This window comes from Bombyx mori, chromosome 11 (assembly GCF_030269925.1).
Source record: "Bombyx mori chromosome 11, ASM3026992v2".
NCBI classification, from domain to species: Eukaryota; Metazoa; Arthropoda; class Insecta; order Lepidoptera; family Bombycidae; genus Bombyx; species Bombyx mori.
In genome coordinates this window covers 2,169,533-2,191,003 of record NC_085117.1, presented here as the reverse complement: position 1 = coordinate 2,191,003, position 21,471 = coordinate 2,169,533, and the positions used below count along the sequence as shown (strand labels likewise).

The 21,471-nt window shown below is 38.2% G+C and overlaps 1 protein-coding gene across 1 annotated transcript; it reads right to left on the bottom strand.

Moving 5' to 3' along the window:
- Nucleotides 1–20,911, bottom strand: LOC101745615 (uncharacterized). The gene is made up of 4 exons (XM_012690920.4): nucleotides 20,866–20,911; nucleotides 19,617–19,766; nucleotides 4,122–4,260; nucleotides 1–3,579 (listed from the first exon to the last, which is right to left on the bottom strand). The coding sequence occupies exons 2-4, from the start codon at nucleotides 19,704–19,706 to the stop codon at nucleotides 2,345–2,347; spliced, it is 1,464 nt and encodes a 487-aa protein (XP_012546374.2). The 5' UTR covers nucleotides 19,707–19,766; nucleotides 20,866–20,911; the 3' UTR covers nucleotides 1–2,344.
- Between the last annotated feature and the right edge of the window lie 560 nt (nucleotides 20,912–21,471).

Below are 21,471 nucleotides of genomic sequence, written 5' to 3'. Positions count from 1 at the left end.
AATGATCATATTAAATTTATTGACAACTTACATTAAGGCGGTAACTATAATAGATTAATGTGGCGGGTAGCCATCACTGTACACAAGATATTTGACACATGCTTGAATCTCGCTTACGACATTATCAAGATAAGCTTACATATAGGCTCCGAACACGTCATTACGGATCCTCCCGATCCATTAACGGTGCTTTTAGGTACCACAAGCACCGGTCGACGAATTAACCCATAGACACAGCCCACTGAGTTTCTCGCCGGATCTTCGCAGCGGGTCGCGATTCCGATCCGATGGTAGATTCTGCGAAGCACGGCTCTTGCTTGGGCCAGTGTTAGCAACACTCCGGTTTGAGCCCCGTGAGCTCACCTACACATCAAGGAGAAGCTGAAATAGCCTCTCAAGGCTATCAGCATAGGTAGGAAAAGAAAACAATCATCCATAAGTGCTGTCATTTAATGTTCATATATGTAGAGTTAAATGTTCGTATTTTTAATAGGAACATAGTCCACGTGTTTGACGGGGGGTCGAGAATCTCTCAATCGACACTGTCAACTTAATTTCAGTTGTTCTCATAATAAAATTATCAGAACAAGATTTTCGTGTAACATTAATTAAAAAAATAATAATACACGAAGCAATTTTAAATATACCAGACCGGTTTTACGTGTTATGTATAAATTTAATAAACAATTGCTATTTTCAGCGGGTTAATTTTTTTTAAACACTTACCAACAAACACGTTGTTAATTAGAGCAAAATTCAAGTCACGCAACGAGACATGGAACGGACTATGTAAGGGATTTCTCTACGTGCATCCATCAGATCTTGTGACCCTTGCGTTAGACGCGTTCAGCTCTAACACTAGGAGCAGGCTTAGGGACCCCGGTAACCGTACTCATCGAACTCGACAAAGAGTTCGACATGCACCCTAACATCCATTACCATTACTCAGCCTACTGAGTTTCTCGCCGGATCTTCTCAGCAGGCCGCGATGTATAATATAATATATACCTATAATAATATATAAATATTTACTAACAATCACGCCACGTTAACTGGTCCTGTGCTAAGTTCGTAAAGAGCTTGTGTTACAGGTACCAGATAACGGAAATAAATGAAAGATTTTTATTATACACATACATATATTTAATATACATCTATAACCCTGGAGAAGACATCTTATATTTATCATACAAATATCTTCTCTTGGCGTGATTCAATCCCGCGACCCCCTTGTGTAGTGACCCTGTGTAGTGATGTGTATGCATTACTAACACGTTGTACGCTTTATGACCCACCGTTGGTCCTAGCGCACCATATTCGGGTCAAGCCAGAATCAGGGAATCAGTAATTATAATTATCAACTCGATATTTTTATTCTAAAATTAATAAAACTAGAGGTCCCGCAGTAGTCGAAATTCGACTATAATTAATTGGAATTGTAAGTTTGTACACTATTATGATTGTATTTTATACTTCTTTAATCACAAATTTCGCCAAGACTACACTATAAAAAATATTAACAAAGGCAAACAATATTTAATCTATTCTCAATTTGACAACAGACGCCAAGAACAAAAGTTTGACAGTAAATAGTATGCATGCGTGTGTGCGTCAAATACATGGTATGTAGTGTGTGTAAGTTTTTCTTTATTGATATAATGTATCTTTTATGCATTATTTAAAAAAATATTAGCATTGTGCACTTCTTCTCTATATTCTCTATAAGTGTGGAAAATTTTATACTCCTCTGTCCGCGCAATTTTCGTAAAAAGGGATACAAAATTTTTGCTTCACGTATTAATATATAGATGCCATAATTTGAACGGTAGATAAAAATTAGAGACTTTAAACCGTCTTTAGTTTGGATATTTTAAAAGGCTCTTCGGTGAACACGATGGCCTGAATGAAAATATGTACGATTTTATGGCATTCAACGTGTTAAGGATAACTCCGAAGCGAATAGTTGGATCCTGGTAGAACTTAAATGGGACCACACGTGAAGCGTTTTCATACACACAAGACTCTTCAAAATCGGCATTACCAAAAATATGTAGTTCAACTTTTTTATTTTTTACTGCTTAGATGGGTGGACAAACTCACAGCCCACCTGGTGTTAAGTGGTTACTGGAGCCCATAGAGATTTACAACGTAAATGCGCCACCCACCTTGAGATATAAGCTCTAAGGTCTCAGTATAGTTACAACGGCTGCCCCACCCTTCAAGCCGTAACGCATTACTGCTTCACGACAGAAATAGGCGGGACGGTGGACCTACCCGTGCGGACTCACCAGAGGTCCTACCACCAGTAAAAAGTTCTAAGGTAACTAATATAAGTAATTCATTATCAACTGACAATTTTATCGCGAACTAGATTCGTAACATCAGAATTATTTGTCGAATCCTTAAAATAATCTTCGATTTCTTGTAAAGTTTTATCTTTGGTCTCCGGTAGATATTTGTAAATCAAAATGGCGATTAATGTTGATGTTGAAGCGTAAAATAGAAACATTCCATCCAAGCCGAAATTAGCAAAAATGGCGGGAGCTAACTTCAACAGCGTACTGTGAAAACCGAAGAATGTAAATGCAATTAATATTATCGAAACGCTTTTAAATCTCAACGGTATTAATTCACCGTACAAAGACGTCGCCATGATCATCGGCCCGCAGCTAATGGAGGTCGAAAAAGCCGCGAGAAACAAGACCGAAGCCATCTTGATTTCCGTCACGACTTCAATTCTGATAAGCCACAAGTACAAAGCTAGTATGTATAGAAATGTAATCCCTATGGTGCTAGACGTAAGTAGCAGAGTCCTGCGCTTTAAAATCCTACATAAGATACAGCCGATGTAAGTGCTGATGACGGTTACGCCGTCGAGAATTAACATCCCATAGTACGCTGTGGCTTCATCATTAGTAATCCTTTTTAAGATTTCTATAACGTAAATACTGCATACTAATTTCCCGGAAAAATGATATTGCGTTACGACTAAAATAGACAACAATAATGGAATATAAAACTCTTTTGACAGTAAACTTTTTAATTCGATCTCTTTGCTTTGTGTTCGTTTTAAGGAATCGATCAATTTTTTTAACTCGCGCTCCGAAGCTCTACCGTTACCTTTGAGCCACCTGTGCGTTTTTCGGCATTCGTCGAATCTACCTTTGCACGCCAACCAATATGGCGATTCGCACCAGTAAAACACAGTTAATGTATGCAGGGAACACAAGATTCCCATCAGAGGTATGTACCTCCAGTGAAAGAACGTTCCGATCGCGTTCGACGTCCAAATTCCCCAGAGTAACGACGCCGATTTTAGAGTGAGGAATATCCCTCTGAATTTAGGCGAAGAATATTCACCTATGGCAACAACTGTGACGGTCATCGTGCTGGCGTGCGTCAGGCCCGTCAGTATTTCGGTGATAAGTAAATCGTTGGCGGTTTTACTAAAATAGAAGACGACGAACATTGCCACAGTGGATAGCGACATTATAATAGAGGTCCGTTTCCGTCCGATCGCGTTGAGAAGCCAGCAAAGTATCAATACCCAGGGCAGAGCGCTGTAGCCGAATACCGAAGCTGAAACAGAAGTTACTATTGGTATTAGTGGAGGACACTTGAATCGTTTACATAAATCAAATTAAAATTACAGCTACAATATATGAGTCGTCTATTATCAAAGGTGGCAATCTGTGCATTTGGACAAAAACATGTTATTGATATGTAAATACAGATTGATTTGAATATAATCGTCTCCTTCAAAGAATACGGTTCAAAACGTGCATTAAATAAAGGTTAATACTTAACCTGTTATTTATCTAGGATGTCGTTCAGAAGAGTTTTGTGACTGCCAATGGAATACAAAGTCAATAATTAGTTTTTCTGATTTACCAATAATTGTCCAAAAGTCACATTGCCGGCTTTGATAATAGTCGACTCATATGTACTTATTTTTTTCGAATGATCAGTCATTGATATGTTAGGAAATTTGGCTACCCTGATCGATACTAATTTTGAACTATGTCGTAATGTTCCTTCGCGATAATTCGTACCGCTAAATCAAGCTACGGCATCCTGGAATTTGACTAAGGGGATACCAGATGAAAAACGGAAATACCTACACAGCCACGACGCCATTTCCGAGGTGACGGCGTCAGTGGAATTAGCTTCCTTCCCCAGCTGCGGTATGAAGACCGTCGGAGCTCCGATGCAGAGTCCCATGCAGAAGTAAACCGACCAAACAGTGCTTGAGATTAATAGCTGTAATAAACACACGCATTATTATTCTTATGCACAGCAACATCGCCGCCATATTGTCGAAACTGACGCCGGCGCCGTTTTGAGATTGCAGGCCGCCATTTTGAAACTGCAAATCGAAGGAATCTATGAAAGGTAGTGGCGAGGAGAGCTGTCTCTAAGTTGAGGAAGTGTCCGGCTATGAGCACGAGCACAGCACCGGCGTAACAAGGGGATGTTTAATGCAGTTGTGAACGAAGCGAAGTGTGTCGATTTGAAAATAATTCATTAATTCATCGACTGATTCGGTAGCGCCCCTAACTGTTACGCCAGGGGTCGTGTGTTCCATTCACGCATCGGACAAACATTCGTGTGATGAATAGGTCAATTCGCTTTTTGTCTAGGTGTTTATCCTTCAAATATTATAATAAACGCGAAAGTTTCTAAGAATGTATGGATGTATGTTTGTAGCTCTTTCACGCAAAAAGTACTGGATGGATTTTGATGAAAGAGAACACACCAGAATAATGATTAGGCAATAATTAATTGTTTTATTTTTCGGAACGAAGCTCCTTATGGGACGATACGGAGGGTTACCCTAACCGGGAAGAAACGTCCATAACATTTTTATTATTAATAACGTACAAATTAGTAATGCACACAGTGTACGACTTAACTTTGTAATAACGTACAAAAAATAACATTTTTTTATCATCATTGATCACGATCTCAGAGCGTTCGTTTGCGCAATACACTAACTCTTATGCAAACAACCGCGAATGAAGTGTACCACAATAAGTTCGCCCGTTACCGAATGGTTGTGGGTTGTTGCGAAACCTCCAGTTTTATTTTCTTTATACCTCGAATAGAACTAAAAATCAGTCGCCCGCCGGCAGCCGAACAGAGCGGACGGGTATTTGGACGTATAACGTATATCTATCTGAATACGCGAGTGATTGCGCACGTGTCTATAATTTGGTTTTTGTTTTATTCAAATATTGTTTTGTGTTACCTTCAATCGAGGACGGGATTATTGACTAAATCGGGACTGCGCTCGGGCGCAGTCCGTCCGTATTCTGGTCAATGAGGTGTACGACTATAATCCTAGTGCACTATGAGTGAAAAAGCAAACGAGACTGTTGAGAGCAACAAGATGGAAGCTAATATGAGTAGACAAAATATGGAAGATGAACGAATACAATCAAGAAGAAATGAAGACGAAGAAAGTATTGATGAACAGCACAATAAATCTGGAGAAGTAGAAGAAGAAGACTTGATGGAGACTGAGTACAATATTAGACAAAATGAAGAGAATGAAGAAGATTGGACAGTAGTAAAGAGGTCCAAGGCAAAACGCTGGAAACCGAACTCCGTTGATGTTTGCATCTCGAGCAAAAATCAGCTACCAAAACAATTCGCATTGGCCAAACTATTTCATCGACTTAATATTGGTGGTATAACTCGTGTGAAATATATTAATGCTTTTAAAGTCCTTCTAGCATTTGAGGACATAGCTTTTTCCGAAAAATTCGCGGCATGTCCTGAAATTCAAGAACAAGGCTGGAGGATTCAAAATTCATGGGAAGTAAATATCTCTTATGGAATTGTCAAAAACATGGAAATAGGCATATCTGAGGATGACCTTATGGAAAACATTAGGACCAGCAATAATTGCGAAATAGTAGCGATCAAACGATTGAATAAACGGAACCCGGCTTCGCCAGGATGGATAGACAGTGAAACCATTCGCCTCAGCTTCAAGGGTAACTCACTTCCGGAATATGTATATTTATTCAATACAAGGGTAAAAGTCGAAGCATATATATTCCCCGTAACACAATGCTCAAATTGCTGGCGTTTTGGTCATAGTGCCAAATATTGTCCTTCTACAAAAATATTCTGCCCTAAATGTGGGAAACATCACCCTAATTGCGAGACCAATTCCTTCAAATGTATAAATTGTAAAGGTAACCATATGGCCCTAGCTAAGACCTGCCCAATATATTTGAAGGAAAGAAGAATAAGAGAAATCATGTCGGAATTTAACTGTACGTACCGCAAGGCTTCATTGATGTACGTACCACCTTTTTCACCAGCTGTTCACAGAGAAACGAGTGAGAATATCACTTATACAATGCAGAACACTACCTTTCCTACTGACCCACGTAATAAGAATTCATATGCATCCGTCGTGTCTAAGATAACTCAAGATGAAAATAATACACTTTTTTCTAACGAACATTTGAAGAGTTCCAAAAAAAATAAAAGAAAATCTAAAAAAAGGAAGCAGCGTTTTTCGTCGGATCAGTCCATTCATGATTGGGATGCGTCATCACAAGCGTCGGAGACCAGCTCTGATACTAGTGGACCTATCAAGGAGGGAAATCAAGACGCGGGGCAGGGGGGGTCCTGTCACCCGCATATACCTTCTACTTCAACGACGCAAGATCCTAAACCACAAACGACACTACACGATACATCTAAATATTTTCGACGTGACCGTACTAGGAAGACTCACTCGGGGTCTGATATTTCAATTATGGAGGTTCTGTACAAACTTAAAGAGGTAGTATTTTGCAGTAATAAGCCTTGGAGTGTTAAATTCAAACTATGTATTAATTATCTATTAGACTGGACGATTAATGTAATGTTAATTAATTTACCAGATGCATCAACGTTTAAAAAGTGGTTTACTTTAATTTTCGATTCTATCAATGGCTAACGGATCTGACAAAATAATTAATTTTAAACTAATTCAGTGGAATGCACAAAGTTTGAGGCCCAAGCTTCTAGATTTCAAACATCTTTTAAATCAAGAAAAAATTCATGTCGCTGTTGTTTTTAGAAAAGATCGGTGCGATGGTTACGGCGGTGTCTCAATTTTTTGTCACAAATCCATTAGATCACAATTAATACAAACTAACATAAATTCTGGGATAGAAATTATTTCTGTTAGGCTATTTAATTGTAATTATCTAGAAAGTATTATTGGAATTTACTGCCCACAATCGGTACGTACAACCCGTAGAGATTGGGAAGCTATCTTTTCCCAATTTACCAGTAACTCTTTAATTTTGGGGGACTTTAATGCCCACCACCTGACCTGGTCATATAAGACAGATAGCAGAGGGTCCCAACTGTTTGACATTGTAAACGAATGCAATTTAATTTCTCTAAATGATGGTAGTCACACACGCATTAAATTGGTAGCTGGAAATTTACAATGTAGTAGCCCTGATATATCTTTCGCCTCTCCAGATATAGCTTTCAAATTTAATTGGCAAGTATCAAATGAGACTTTAGGAAGCGACCACCTGTGTATTAAAATTTCATCAGCATTTCGTTGTTCTTCAAATTCTTTTAAAAAACGAAATTTAAAAGCAGCCAATTGGACAGAATATAGTAGCCTGTTAACGGACTCTTTCGCTGAATTTACTCTTCCGGATGATCCTTTTACTGGTTATAATTTATTTATTGACACGATCAATAAAGCGGCAGATAAGTGTATCCCATCTATTAAGTTTTGCACAGATCCTTGTGCTAAGTTTGCCCCAAAACCTTATTGGAATCCAAATCTATCTAAATCTATTGCTTTACGTAGACGCGCGCTTGCTACTTTTAGGAAAACTCCTATTCCGTCAAATTTGATCATTTTAAATGACTGTATTAGGGAATCTGTGCTGTAACTCTGCCATTGCCGGTCCCAAGCCCGGATGAGAAAAGAGGAGGGTTGAGTAGAGCTGGACATTCCTACCGTAAAATGTCAACGCCGAGCACTGGGCGGCGGGAAATAACCCAACCCCCGGATCCAACCAGTGACCCGGAGCGGGACCAGTTGCCGTGAAGGACTAAATCCCTTCGAAATACTGATGTGGAAGGACGTGGGAACCCACCACAATTACATCCCAAGAGAGTCATGGACAGAGAAACATTTGAAAGTGATTTGTCGGGTGATCCGGCTGACGCCCGGCGCCTTTCGGTACCCGGGCCGGATGGTGTGAAGTATGCTACCGAAGCTTCCAAAGAGGCGAGCCTTCAGGCCTCTGCAGAAGGACATGCTACTGTTGGCACTAAAACTACAGGAAATAATTTCTCAATGCGATCCCATCAGCGCATTGGCACCTGGAACGTTAATGGGCTGCTTCAAGCAGGCAAATTGAGCATAGTGGACAAAGAAAGAGAGAATCATAACTTACCTATCTTGGGCCTCAGCGAAACACATATACGAGGCCAGGGACATTTCACGACTTCGTCAGGAAGCACACTTTACTTCTCCGGGTTAGAAGACTCTAGCCGGAGCGGCGTTGGAATACTTTTACCACGGAATATGAACAAATTTGTCCTCGGATACAATCCGGTGTCGGATAGGATAATAACAATGAAGCTGAACACCAAACCCTGTCTCCTCAATATCGTTCAAATTTATGCTCCAACAGCTCAGTCCACGGAAGAGGATATCGATGGGTTTTACGATGCACTTGAAAAAACCCTAGACGATATTCCAAGTAGACAGATCACAGTAATCTTGGGAGACTGGAATGCCAAGATAGGTAACACAGAATCAATTCCAGAAACTAGCGACGTCATCGGGAAGTATGGTCTGGGCACTAGAAACGAACGTGGACAAAGGCTTGCGGAGTTCTGTATTGGTAGAGGTCTGAGTATTACGAATACAATGTTTCAGCACCATAAGAGGCGACTGTACACATGGAGATCTCCTGGCGATCGATTCAGAAACCAGATAGACTATGTATTAGTGGACAAGCGCTGGAGATCTTCCGTAAAAAATGTAAAGACCTTTCCTGGGGCCGAATGTGGTTCTGATCACACACTGCTCGTCGCCTTCTTCTCCCTCCGGCTTAAAGCTGTCCACCAAAACTCACGACTCAAACCTAGATCACTAAATCCAATAGAAGAAGCTCATTTTCGGAATTTGATTGAAACAAAGCTTGCCAAATCCCCTTTATCACTGACGGAGGATGCAGAATCTATGTGGATGAATCTGGAAAGTAAAATAAATGATGCCCTCGTAGATGTTACCTCTCAAAGAGAAAAAGATCCCAGGAGATCCACATGGATAACAGACCAAACATGGAGCCTAATCCAGCGCAGAAAAGATGTCAAAGTCAGAGGCCTACAGAATCCTGAGATACGTAGGGAATACTCTGAGATTTGTAAAGCAGTCCAAAGAGAATGCCGCAGAGACAAAAATAAATTTATTATGGGCATATGTCGAGAGGTGGAATCACACGCGCTAAAGCTGCAAACTTCAGATCTGTTCAAGAAAGTCCGTCTGCTAAGTAGAAAATTCAAGCCCAAATCTTGGGTCATAGAAAACTCTGAAGGACTACCACTGCATGAACTGCACGAAATCACGGAACGCTGGCGTGGCTACTGTGAGCAACTCTATAAAGCTCCCCATGAATCTACCGAAAGCCGGTTCGACTGGAAAGATCTTGAATTGGAGCCTAATATTCTGAGATCAGAGGTAACGGGTGCAATCGACCGGCTCAAATCAAAGAAGGCTCCCGGACCTGACGATATCACATCGGAGATCCTCAAGGCTCTTGGTGACAATGGCTTGGATGTACTCCATAAGATTTGCAATCACGTATGGCAAAACGGTGAATGGCCCAAAAACTGGACGCGGTCTGTAATTATCCCACTGCACAAGAAAGGTTCAACTAGAAAATGTGATAATTACCGCACCCTGGCCCTCATCTCTCACGCTAGCAAAGTTCTTTTGCATGTAATAAACAGCAGGATTCGTTACTATTTGGACTGGCAGATCCCGCAGGAACAAGCTGGATTTGTAAAAGGCAAGGGCACGAGGGAGCAAATACTGAACGTGAGACAGATTGTGGAAAAGTGCTACGAATTCGACACGCCGGTCATCATGTGTTTCGTTGACTATAGTAAGGCTTTTGACTGTGTTGACTGGAACTGCTTGTGGGATGTCCTCACAGAGTTGGGGGTCCCTCGCCACCTTACTGCACTCCTTCAGTCATTATACTACAACAGCCAGGGAGTAGTGAGAATCGATAGGACTGCATCTGACTCGTTCAAATTTCACAAGGGCGTGCGGCAGGGCTGCATCCTGTCACCCATCCTGTTCAATATTTACGGCGAATACATCGTCAGGAAAACATGCGATGGATGGGATGGTGGTATTACCGTCGGAGGCTGTAAAATCTCTAACTTACGCTACGCTGACGACACCACTCTCCTGGCAGCCAGCGAAATCGAGATGAGCAAGTTCTTGGACAGGATGGAGCGCATTAGCAAAGACCTCGGACTCGCGATAAACAGATCTAAAACGAAGGTCATGATCGTTGATCGCACAGGCAGACTGGAGCTCAGCGGTACACTTAATTTAGAAGTAACGGACAACTTTGTTTACCTGGGCTCCAACATCAGCAACAATGGCTCTTGTGAACCGGAAATTCGTAGACGGATTGGGATGGCAAAAGGTGCCATGTCTCAGCTGGACAAAATATGGAAGGACAAAAATATCTCTATGAACACCAAGAGCAACCTAGTCCGCACACTAGTGTTTTCAATATTCATATACGGAGCAGAGACATGGACTATAAAGAAAGCTGACCGCAATCGGATTGATGCCTTCGAAATGTGGTGCTGGAGGAGGATGTTGGGTATTCCCTGGACCGCACGCCGCACCAATCTATCCATCCTAGCTCAGTTGAAGATCCGGACTAGACTCTCCACCATTTGCATGCGAAGGATTCTTGAATACTTTGGCCACATCGCAAGGAAAGACAGTGACAACTTAGAGAAATTGATGGTCACTGGAAAGGTCGAAGGCAAGCGACTAAGAGGCAGGAACCCGACCCGTTGGACGGACCAGATTCGTGCAGCCCTGGATACCACAGTGCACGATGCTCTGCACTCAGCTGCAGATAGGAACAGATGGCGGTGCACTATAAAAAACAATCTGTTTCAAGGCCATGACCACGACCCTCAGTAATGAGGAAACCGACGCAAGGAGGAGGAGTATTAGGGAATCACAAAAACTTTTAAGGAAAGCTTCTGGAGAACATTGGCACGAATTCTGTGATTCCTTAAATGAAGTTTCACATACGAGTGAGTTGTGGAGCAAAATGAAATGGCTGAAGGGATACAAATCAGAGAGAGCTTACGTTGACCCAACTAAAGCCGAAACGCTACTTAATAATTTGTGTCCTCTGTTTGTTCAATCATGTCAACCTATATTCGTTTCATCGAATCCTTTCTTAGAGGCTCCAATTACTTTAAATGAGTTAGAGGTAAATATAAAATCAAAAGATACCGCCCCTGGATGGGATGATATATCATTTTCTATGATTAAGCGATTACCTCTTAAAGGCAAACAAATACTGCTCTCTTTGTACAATAGCTTTATCTTTGGAGGCATTATTCCTGATCAATGGCGTGAGATTTATATTTTTCCGATTCCAAAACCAGGTCGTGATCCGTCCTCCGCTTCTTCTTTGCGACCTATTTCTCTTATGTCATGCGTGTGCAAAGTGTTTCATCTAATTTTATGTAGAAGATTGGAATGGTTTCTGGAAAAAAATAACATTTTCTCTAATGAAACAGTAGGTTTTCGTAAATCAAGGTCTTGTCTAGATGTTTTAAGCCGAATGGTTTCAAGAGTTCAGATTGGTTTTTCTAGAGACAATTTCACCATGGCTTGTTTTCTCGACCTGGATAACGCTTATAATAATGTTGAAATCAATGCTTTACTTAATAAACTAGATGGTCTTGGGGTAGGGGCAAAATTCTGTTTATATTTGTGGAAATTTCTAAGCCTACGGGTTTTAAAAATCAAAACTGATGACTCGTACATTAGCAGACATACAGGACGAGGTTTAGCTCAAGGCGATCCTTTATCACCTCTATTGTTTAACGTAGCAACTTACAAAATTTGTCATATTATTCAAGATATATGTGTAGCCCAATATGCTGATGACTTTGTCCTCTATGTAACAGACAGCGATATGAATACGGCTAGAAACCGTCTGCAAAGATCTCTCAACCTTGTAATAAAAAATCTAGATGAATTGGGCCTTAACATTTCTGCTACAAAAAGTAAAATATGTGTTTTTAGAAAAGGCCGGAAGGTATTACAAGCAAATATTTTAGTAAATGGTACACCACTGAGCGAAGTAGATAGTTTTAAATACCTTGGTTTGTGGATGGATAGATCTCTGAGATGGAATAAGCACATAAATGAACTTTATCAAAATGTTTGTAAATTTCTTAACGTTTTTAAAGTGTTGGCGGGGTCGGGATGGGGAGTCCACCCTGCTCATCTTCGCAGGCTATATATATCAATCATACGAAGCCGTCTAGATTATGCAAGTTGTTTCTATGATAACAGCTGTGATTCAAATTTAGTTAAACTCAGTAAAATTCAAAATCAGGCAATGCGCATTATAGGAGGCTTTGTTAAGAGTACTCCAATACATGTTATGGAGAGCGAACTTTGTTTACCACCTCTTCAGACTCGTAGAAGATATCTAGCTGGAAAATTATGGCTTAAATCTAAATCAATAACAGGCAACACCTCTATTGTACTATTAGACCAACTCAATTCCCTTATGTCTTCTAGATATTGGAAAGACAAAAAGACACCACTGCTAGTTTGTATTCATAACAGTTTCCGCAACATAGTCATCCACTGTAGAGATCAGTTAGGAATGTTCGCTTTAAGATCATGGATCAGTGCATACAACCTATGCGACCTTATTAAACTTAACATTGAAGGAATGAATGAGCCTAAGCGTAGTTATAACCATTTTATGTTACGTAACAGCTGCGTACGTCATCTAGAGAACCACTATTCATCCTACTACCATTTGTATACAGATGGATCAATAGAAAATAATCTAAATATGGGAGCTGCTATATTTGACCCACAAACCGGAAATTGTATGAAATTCAATATTATCTCAGATGTACGAGTGTCAATTATGCACATAGAACTACTAGCCATTTTAGAATCTATATCATATGCTAGCTCAGTGGACTCTGATAAGTTTGTAATACTTACTGATTCTCGTAGTTCGCTGCAACACTTAAACCGATGCGTTTATGGTGTTAGGGGCAATCCAGTTGCTTATACAATTATTGAGCAGATACATAACTTAAAAGCGAACGGTAAAGAAGTGATACTGCAATGGATACCTTCTCACATCGGTTTGTGTGGCAACGAAAGGGTGGATAAGTTAGCTAAGGAAGCTTCTAGTGATGGTGTGCCATTGAACATAGTTCCTAATTATACCGATTGTGTCAACTTAGTAAGAGAGGAATGTTATCGTCTATGGAAGGTATATTTCGATGAAAGGTCTTTGGAAAAAGGCGTGTGGTACAAAACAATTCAAAGTCTACCATGGAAAACGCCATGGTTTGATTCTTGTAACCTTAATAGAACCACCCTAGTGACTGTTTTCAGACTTCGTTCCGGGCACATCCCACTCAATAAATTTGCTCATTTAATGGGGAAGGCTCCTGATCCCAAATGTTCAGTTTGTGATGTAGTGGAAGACGTTTTTCACATTATGATGGAGTGTGCGCGGAATGATGATTTGAGACAACAATTCTTTGCAAAACATACAGATTTCCGACAAGTTGGAGGTGTAAATTGCGTATTAGCCTTTCCGGAATCCGAAATGGCTAAGTCACTTTATAAAATAGTGTTGGTGGGCCTTCAGAGACGATAACAGTTTTCTTTATTTTTTTATATAATTTTATATATTTTTGTTACTATCTTTTGTTGCACAATGGAGTGACATATTCACTAAGTGAATAATCTCCTTAAATAAAGAAAAAAAAAAAAAAAAAAAAAAAAAATTAATATTTTTATAAAAGGTGTGTGATAAATGAATGTGTTGATATAAAATAAAGTATGTATGTGTTGTTGTGTAGTGTAATTATAATAAAATATTATAAAATAAATAAATACATGTGAGTCACCCACAATAGGGAACTTCGTTCCTATCCGGTGTCCCACGACGCCACATATCTTATTTTTATTTTCTATACTTTACAGTATAAAGGCGGACTTAATGCCATAGGCATTAAGCAGTTATTTCATTATTATCTCTCTTTCTCGCTCTCTCTCCCATTTCCCTCTCTCCCTCTTTCATTATTTTGAATAACCTTAATAAATCACATGTCAAATCTTGACTTAATGGGACCATATTAAAAACATATATATTTAAAGTCAGATTTTTCGCTCACGTGTTCATAAACAAAAATATAATTAAACGCAAAACAAATGCAAATTTTACATAAATTTTAATATTAAATACATATATTATATATATAATAAAACATCTATTCTCAGAAGGATGCTTCTAATTATTTCGATAACAATCAAAACTGCATTGAAAACGATAAATAATGCATTCGCGGGCAATCAAATTCATATGTATGTATCTATTTTCGTTACGAATTATGTATAGCATTTAAAATATAGGAAATGATTTATATTTATTTGTTTTGTTGTTTATTATTTCCCTATTGCATCTCAGGTACGAGCTGTTATCGGTCGATATAATTAAAACAAAACAATTTTACAGTGGCGATGTCTAACCGGTAACCATTTAACACAAGGCGGGCCCGGCGGGCCGTGAGCTCGTCCACACGTGTATGCAATTAATAATAAAAAAGTTATATGAGTCGACTATTATCAAAGCCGGCAATGTGACTTTTGGATAATTATTGGTAAATCAGATAAACGAATTATTGACTTTGTATTCCATTGGCAGTCACAAAACTCTTCTGAATGACATCTTAGATAAATAACAGGTTAAGTATTAACCTTTATTTAATGCAGGTTTTGAACCGTATTCTTTGAAGGAGACGATTATATTCAAATGAATCTGTATTGAAATATCAATAATTTTATTTTTGTCCAAATGCACAGATTGCCACCTTTGATAATAGACGACTCATATGGTCTCTCTAAAATAAATAATAAAAAAGTTGTATTTAAAAATATATTAATAATGGTGTCTACATTTGTACATCCTTTTGGATTACAATAGAATAATCTCAACGTTACTTTAAAAATGGTTCCGTTTTATATTTCTTTTCGGTGTCCGGAAACCTAAAAGTCAATTATTTAAAAATCCAATCTCAACAGCAATGCTTCTATTTTACTGGCCAGGAATAAAATGTATTGTGTATTTTGCATCCCTAATTCAAATGTTAAGAAAATTGATGAATATTGAATTACAAATAAAGACATTAATTATAGATAGATAAATGAGAATTCTCACTGTATACGAATTTCTAATTAGGTAGCGATTCGGGGTTATTGGATTTGATTGATATTTTTCGCGGCTTGAGAATTTTAAATGTTAACAGTGTTTTTTTTTTGTTTTTTTTTATTGCTTAGATGGGTGGACGAGCTCACAGCCCACATGGTGTTAAGTGGTTACTGGAGCCCATGGACATCTACAACGTAAATGCGCCACCCATCTTGAGACATAAGTTCTAAGGTCTCATGTATAGTTACAACGGCTGCCCTACCCTTCAAACCGAAACTCATTACTGCTTCACGGCAGAAATAGGCAGGGTGGTGGTACCTATCCGCGCGGACTCACAAGAGGTCCTACCACCAGGTCGGGGGGGCGATATTTTTTCGGGAGCCTGCGTCCACGGGGACGCCTTTGGAGACCGCCGAAGCCATCTACTAAGCTGCTTCCACGCCACAGTGGTGGGACCCTCCAGCGGGGGTCACCTCAGTTTCATCCTTTTTTTCTTTGTTATGATTGAGGGATTACTGGTGGCCCGGAGGCCTTTCCAGTTTCATCAGGACAAGTGAGCGACCTTTATCTATCTGTACTAAATATCTGAGAAGTTTTATTTGAATATCCAAAAATTTCTTCATCTAGTGCTATTTCTATCTATCTATCTCGTTCCCTCGCTGCTGAGGATCGTGACCACATGTGAACGTTCCTCCACAGTGTTCGGTCATGGGTGGTTTTTTTTAAGGGATTTTATGACCTAGTAATTAAGACCTTTAAGTCATGTCTTATTATAATTTATATTATTATTACAATGAAAAATGATAATATGGAGTGAAATGATATGAAATGAAATGAAGATGATTAATTTGAGACATTAATCAACTGGGATGAAATTAAATGAAATGAGATGCTATGGGATGAAATATAATCTCAGTAAAATGGTGGTCAATTACTATATTTGTGCACTTTCACAGATACTAAACACTAAACAGTTACTAAACCACCGTTATTACACATTTAAACCTGAAGAAACACTAAAATAGACAAAATAAAACAAATCACGCACTCAAAACACGTTTATCTTTGTAATTAAAGGTGCGTTTTATTTGGTATCAGCATCAACAGTTCGATGTTTTTAATTGAACTTCAATTAAGCTTACCACATTCAAATAGTTGAAGATTTTTTTTGTTATGATATTTTTTTCTAAATTTTAAACTTTAAATGGTTTTCCTGTAATGTTGCAATAATGTCGCTTAAGCCTCTACATAATAATTTAATGAAAATGAATCTATATTAAACGGATATTATGCTAAGATTTAAATAATTGTAAATAGACAAACAAAAACCGACTTCAAATAGAAAAAAAAAAAGATATTCTAAAACAAATTAATATACACTAAAAACAATAATCATTGAAACCGGTTGGCGTGATATTGAGTTATTCATCTATTTGTCGCGCACGTACTTAATGCAAATTTAAGACTTGTTTTCTCACGGATACCATTATCAGAACTGGACTAAATTGAAATAAGACCACACGCGAAGCGTCAGCTTTCTAATAAAAAAAGAATCATCAAAATCGATTCACCCAGTCAAAAGTTATGAGGTAACAAACATAAAAAAAAACATACAGTCGAATTGAGAACCTCCCCCTTTTTTGAAGTCGGTAAAAAAATTGATAGCTCAGCGCGGAATTTCACGCTAACGCTAAAATAAATTAATCAAAATGGATATTGCTTAATGATGCAAGCCGGTAGGCAGCGGCTTGGCTCTGCCCCTGGCATTGCTGAAGTCCATGGGCGACGGTAACCACTCACCATCAGGTGGGCCGTATGCCCGTCTGCCTACAAAGGCAATAAAAAAAAAAAAAAAAAAAAAATATTAATTAAGAATGAATTTCTGTTCGCCATCGGAACTTTCTTTCTTGCTAATTTCTAGTCTGAATTAATAATATAACAAAAACGAGTTTAAAAGCGGACACGGATAAATAAAATTTCAAACTTTCATAAACAATCATCGTATTGTGAAGTTTGTCAATATATAAAAATATGTTTTTTTTGGGTGTTTGCTAGTCGAATTTAAAATTGGGCAAATGCCTGCGTCCAGCATTGAGCTGCCGTGGACTGACGGTGAGGTTTATTTAACAAAACTACCTCGTCAATCTGCCGTGTTCATGGAAACTCATTCCAAAATGTCGCAAATAATCTGTATTAAGCCCACTGAGTTTCTCGCCGGATCTTCTCAGTGATTCGCGATTCCGATCCGGTGCTAGATTTTGCGAAGCACTGCTCTTGCTAGGGCTAGTGTTAGCAAACTCAAGGAGGTTAGTTTTTGTTCTTTCTATTGCACTAGATCAGAATCCATAGACTTCACAATGTGAATGCCGCCATATTTGACACTATATACGTCACAGTGTCTAATTTAGAAATGTAAAAAAAAACAGTTTAGGTGTAAGTAAGTATTTAGACTTTTTTGTGCGTTTACTTATTAGCCCACAGACGATGGCTGCTGGTAATAAGGACTCCCCCAAACCTCGCGGCAACGACAGGGCCTGCGCTGTCTGCATCCAGCGGAAACCGCCGACCTTCGACAGGTTGATGGTCCAGCTTGTGGAAGGCCTACCCTCACCACGTCTTTTGGTACGCGGTCGTCACCCGAAAACGCCGTAGCCTAAAGGATAAGACGGCCAGTGCGTTCGTATCGAGTGACGTGACTACGCCAAGGTTCGAATCCCGCAGACACGTACCGATTTTTCAAATGAAATACGTACCGTAAAATGGGGCGATTAGGGACAAATTCCAACTTTATGAGCAATTTTAAGGTAGTTGTTGATGTATAAAATGCTATATAAGGATCAAAATGATTGAGTCTTGGGGGCATCTTTGTTGTCTAATTTAAAATTATGCAACTAGCATTCCAGTTTAAGCAAAAAATGCAAAAATAGGTGTAATCCCTATTTACCCGAAAATTGCGGTTAATTGGGACGAAATGAGAAATTTGCTAGGGTTGGTACTACTTTTATTTTTATATATAGTTTTAATTAATTAATTTATTTAGTTGCACCAACAAAGTGATCATCAATAAAAAAAATTGAAAAACTGACAAAAGTACATGGCAGACATCACCTCAATTATAGGTGCAATCGACAGTGCTGATATTTCTATCTGGGTTAAGAGATTAGGTGTGTCCTACCCCCTACTCTGAACAAATATTAAATATTTTATTATGTATTACTTAGACATTTTTGTCCACCTTGAGATTTCATTGATCTTGTTACATGTCTCTGCAAAATCGACTTACTTATATTAAATTGCTTATCTATTTCAACTAAAGACTTATTCCCAATTTCGCTTCGAATAAACCAGATTTTTACCAACAAATTTAAAAAATATTGTTATAACTACATAGACAACCCTACAAACCTGTACCTATTTATACTTAGGTCGTTTCCATTTCACGTATTCTCATCCCAATTGACCTCTTTTTCGTTGTTATTTGTACCTAAGATGTCCCCAATATCCCCAAAAACAACAGATTTTTACATGTATTTTTATTTAATCAAATACATTAAAACCAATAACAACTGAGACTTACCTTTAATATATATGCTGGTTCAAACACTAAATAACGTTTATAAATCATAGTCGTCTTCTATTACTATCAAATAAATCAAAGAGAGCAAAGTTTCTAGCACTAAAATAATTACCACCACAGGAAGTTAATTTGAAACGCGATTTTTTATAAGTTAGCAGCTATTATCATGCATGTTCAGAGTTGTTTTGTGAACTTTCAACATTCTACTATTAAACTACAAAAAATGGAAGATTTTGCAACGAATATAAAACTTATATTGAGCATCGAAAGATTTTCCCGGTTTTTTCCTGATTCGCCTCTCAATCCCTAATCGCCCCATTTTACCGGTACTTGACAAATGGTCACGATTGACTTCGAAAGCGAAGGGAAAAAAAAAGTTACTCATGTCTCAAGATGGACGAGCACACAGCCTACCTGGTGTTCAGTGGTTACCGAAGCCCATAGACAAAAAAAAGCACTGGCCGGGCTGACTTCATTCAACTGTATAAGTAAAAAATTATAATACGAATATTTAAAAAAATATTTACCTGTCGAAAAAATGCTCTGGTTCCGTCCTTTTTTATATTCTCCTTAAAAACAGTTCCGTTTTTGACAAGACTATAATCACAGTACTCCATTATAATTTTTATTTGCGTAATATACAATTAAAAAAAAATCAATCGCTCCATATCATAGACCTATATAGTAGGGACACGACATATTGTTCTATACGTACAATTGCTTATATAAATAGCACCCATTTTAAAGGCACATACATAAACATATATCTATCTCGTTCTTACTCAGCAGCTTGACTCGCAGGAAAACAATATAACAGTATTTCAGTGCGTACATAAAATGAAACATGAATATACGTAAATGTCTCCGTCTCCGTCTAATGAGGCCGAAAATCCGCCATGTTTAGCGCGCCAAATGTCATTGTCACGTCAGTTCGGCCGTCTGTTTTGGGTTGTACATTATTTATTGACTTTGATATCGATTTAATATGATTGCTTATATAAAATTTCTTATTTTATCATGCTTAAAACATACAAAAATAATAATTAAAACATATATTATAGGATCTCAAGAAAGTCGTCGGAACTATTTAAATAAAATAGTTTTATAACACTATTGTCAACTCGAGGAATGACGTTTGTAATTTTATTAACGAATAAATGTTCTGTAGGTGTTTTTTTTTTATCAGGCGGTCCCTTGATAAGTTTAAAATTTGAATCACTCTCAAGTGAGAGTGATTAAAATGGTGCGGCGTACCTTCCTTGAGGTGCGCTGCGGTAGTGTGTTACGGACTTTAGAGTCAGCAAAACAATTAAAATAGATTGTAATAGTCTAAGAAAAACACGTACTCAAAATACGATAACATTCAGCAGGCTAGAAATGGGCAGATGGCACTGTACTGCGCCATATCTTTATGTTTTGCGGCAAACGACAACTTTATAAAATCAGTGTAGCAAATTTTAAAAATCGTCATGTCGTTTACTTGGCAAGTTTGAAGCACGAACTCGTCTTAGATTTCACATAATATCTAAATCACATCATCTTTGCACATAACAATATACTTACTTCCTATTAAAGTATAAATTTTACAAATACATTCACTCAACAATATTTAAAATAAAATGAGCCAAGAACGTTTATCGATAAAACCAACTAACATTAAAATCTTCTGGGCAGCACTAAAACCGCCATGTTTTGTGGCCAGATGACGTCACAGTGGCACGAATTTTTTGTTGATGTTTCATTTCCATAGGTTTCCTACTTCAGTGCTCCATATACGTATGCACATGTCAATGTCAAATTGAAAATGGCGCGAGAACGCTCTATGAGTATTCGTCTAATAACTTTTTTTAAGGCCTCAAGGCAAAGATTAAGTAGACGTAGATCTCATAATGATTACGTTAATAATAATTAATTTAAAATTCTTGGGTGTTATGCCGAAATTCCTCAGAGGTAGACAGCGGCATTAACTCTAGTACTGGTGTTGTCCATGAGCAACTCACCGTCGCGCAAGCTGTGCGTCCATCTGTTTTGTTTGCAAAGACTATACAAAAAGTATCTTCCTCCATTCTTACAAAGCTCCGATGGTAATCACGAAATTATGTTTTCCTTTTCTAAAGATTCGTGCCATTCATAACATCCATTTTAATTACATATTGAGGGGTGAAAAGCTATTTTGTTCAAAGGACATTTTTGCAACTTTACAGAAGAGAATCATTTGGAAAAAACTTGGATTTTTTTTTTATCATAACAAAAAAAACTTCTTCAGTTATTCGAATGAGGTAAACTTAATTGAAGTTTAATTAAAAATATCGAACTGTTGATGCTGATACCAAATAAAACTGACCTTTAATTACAAAGATAAATGTCGCGTGTTAAGCGAAA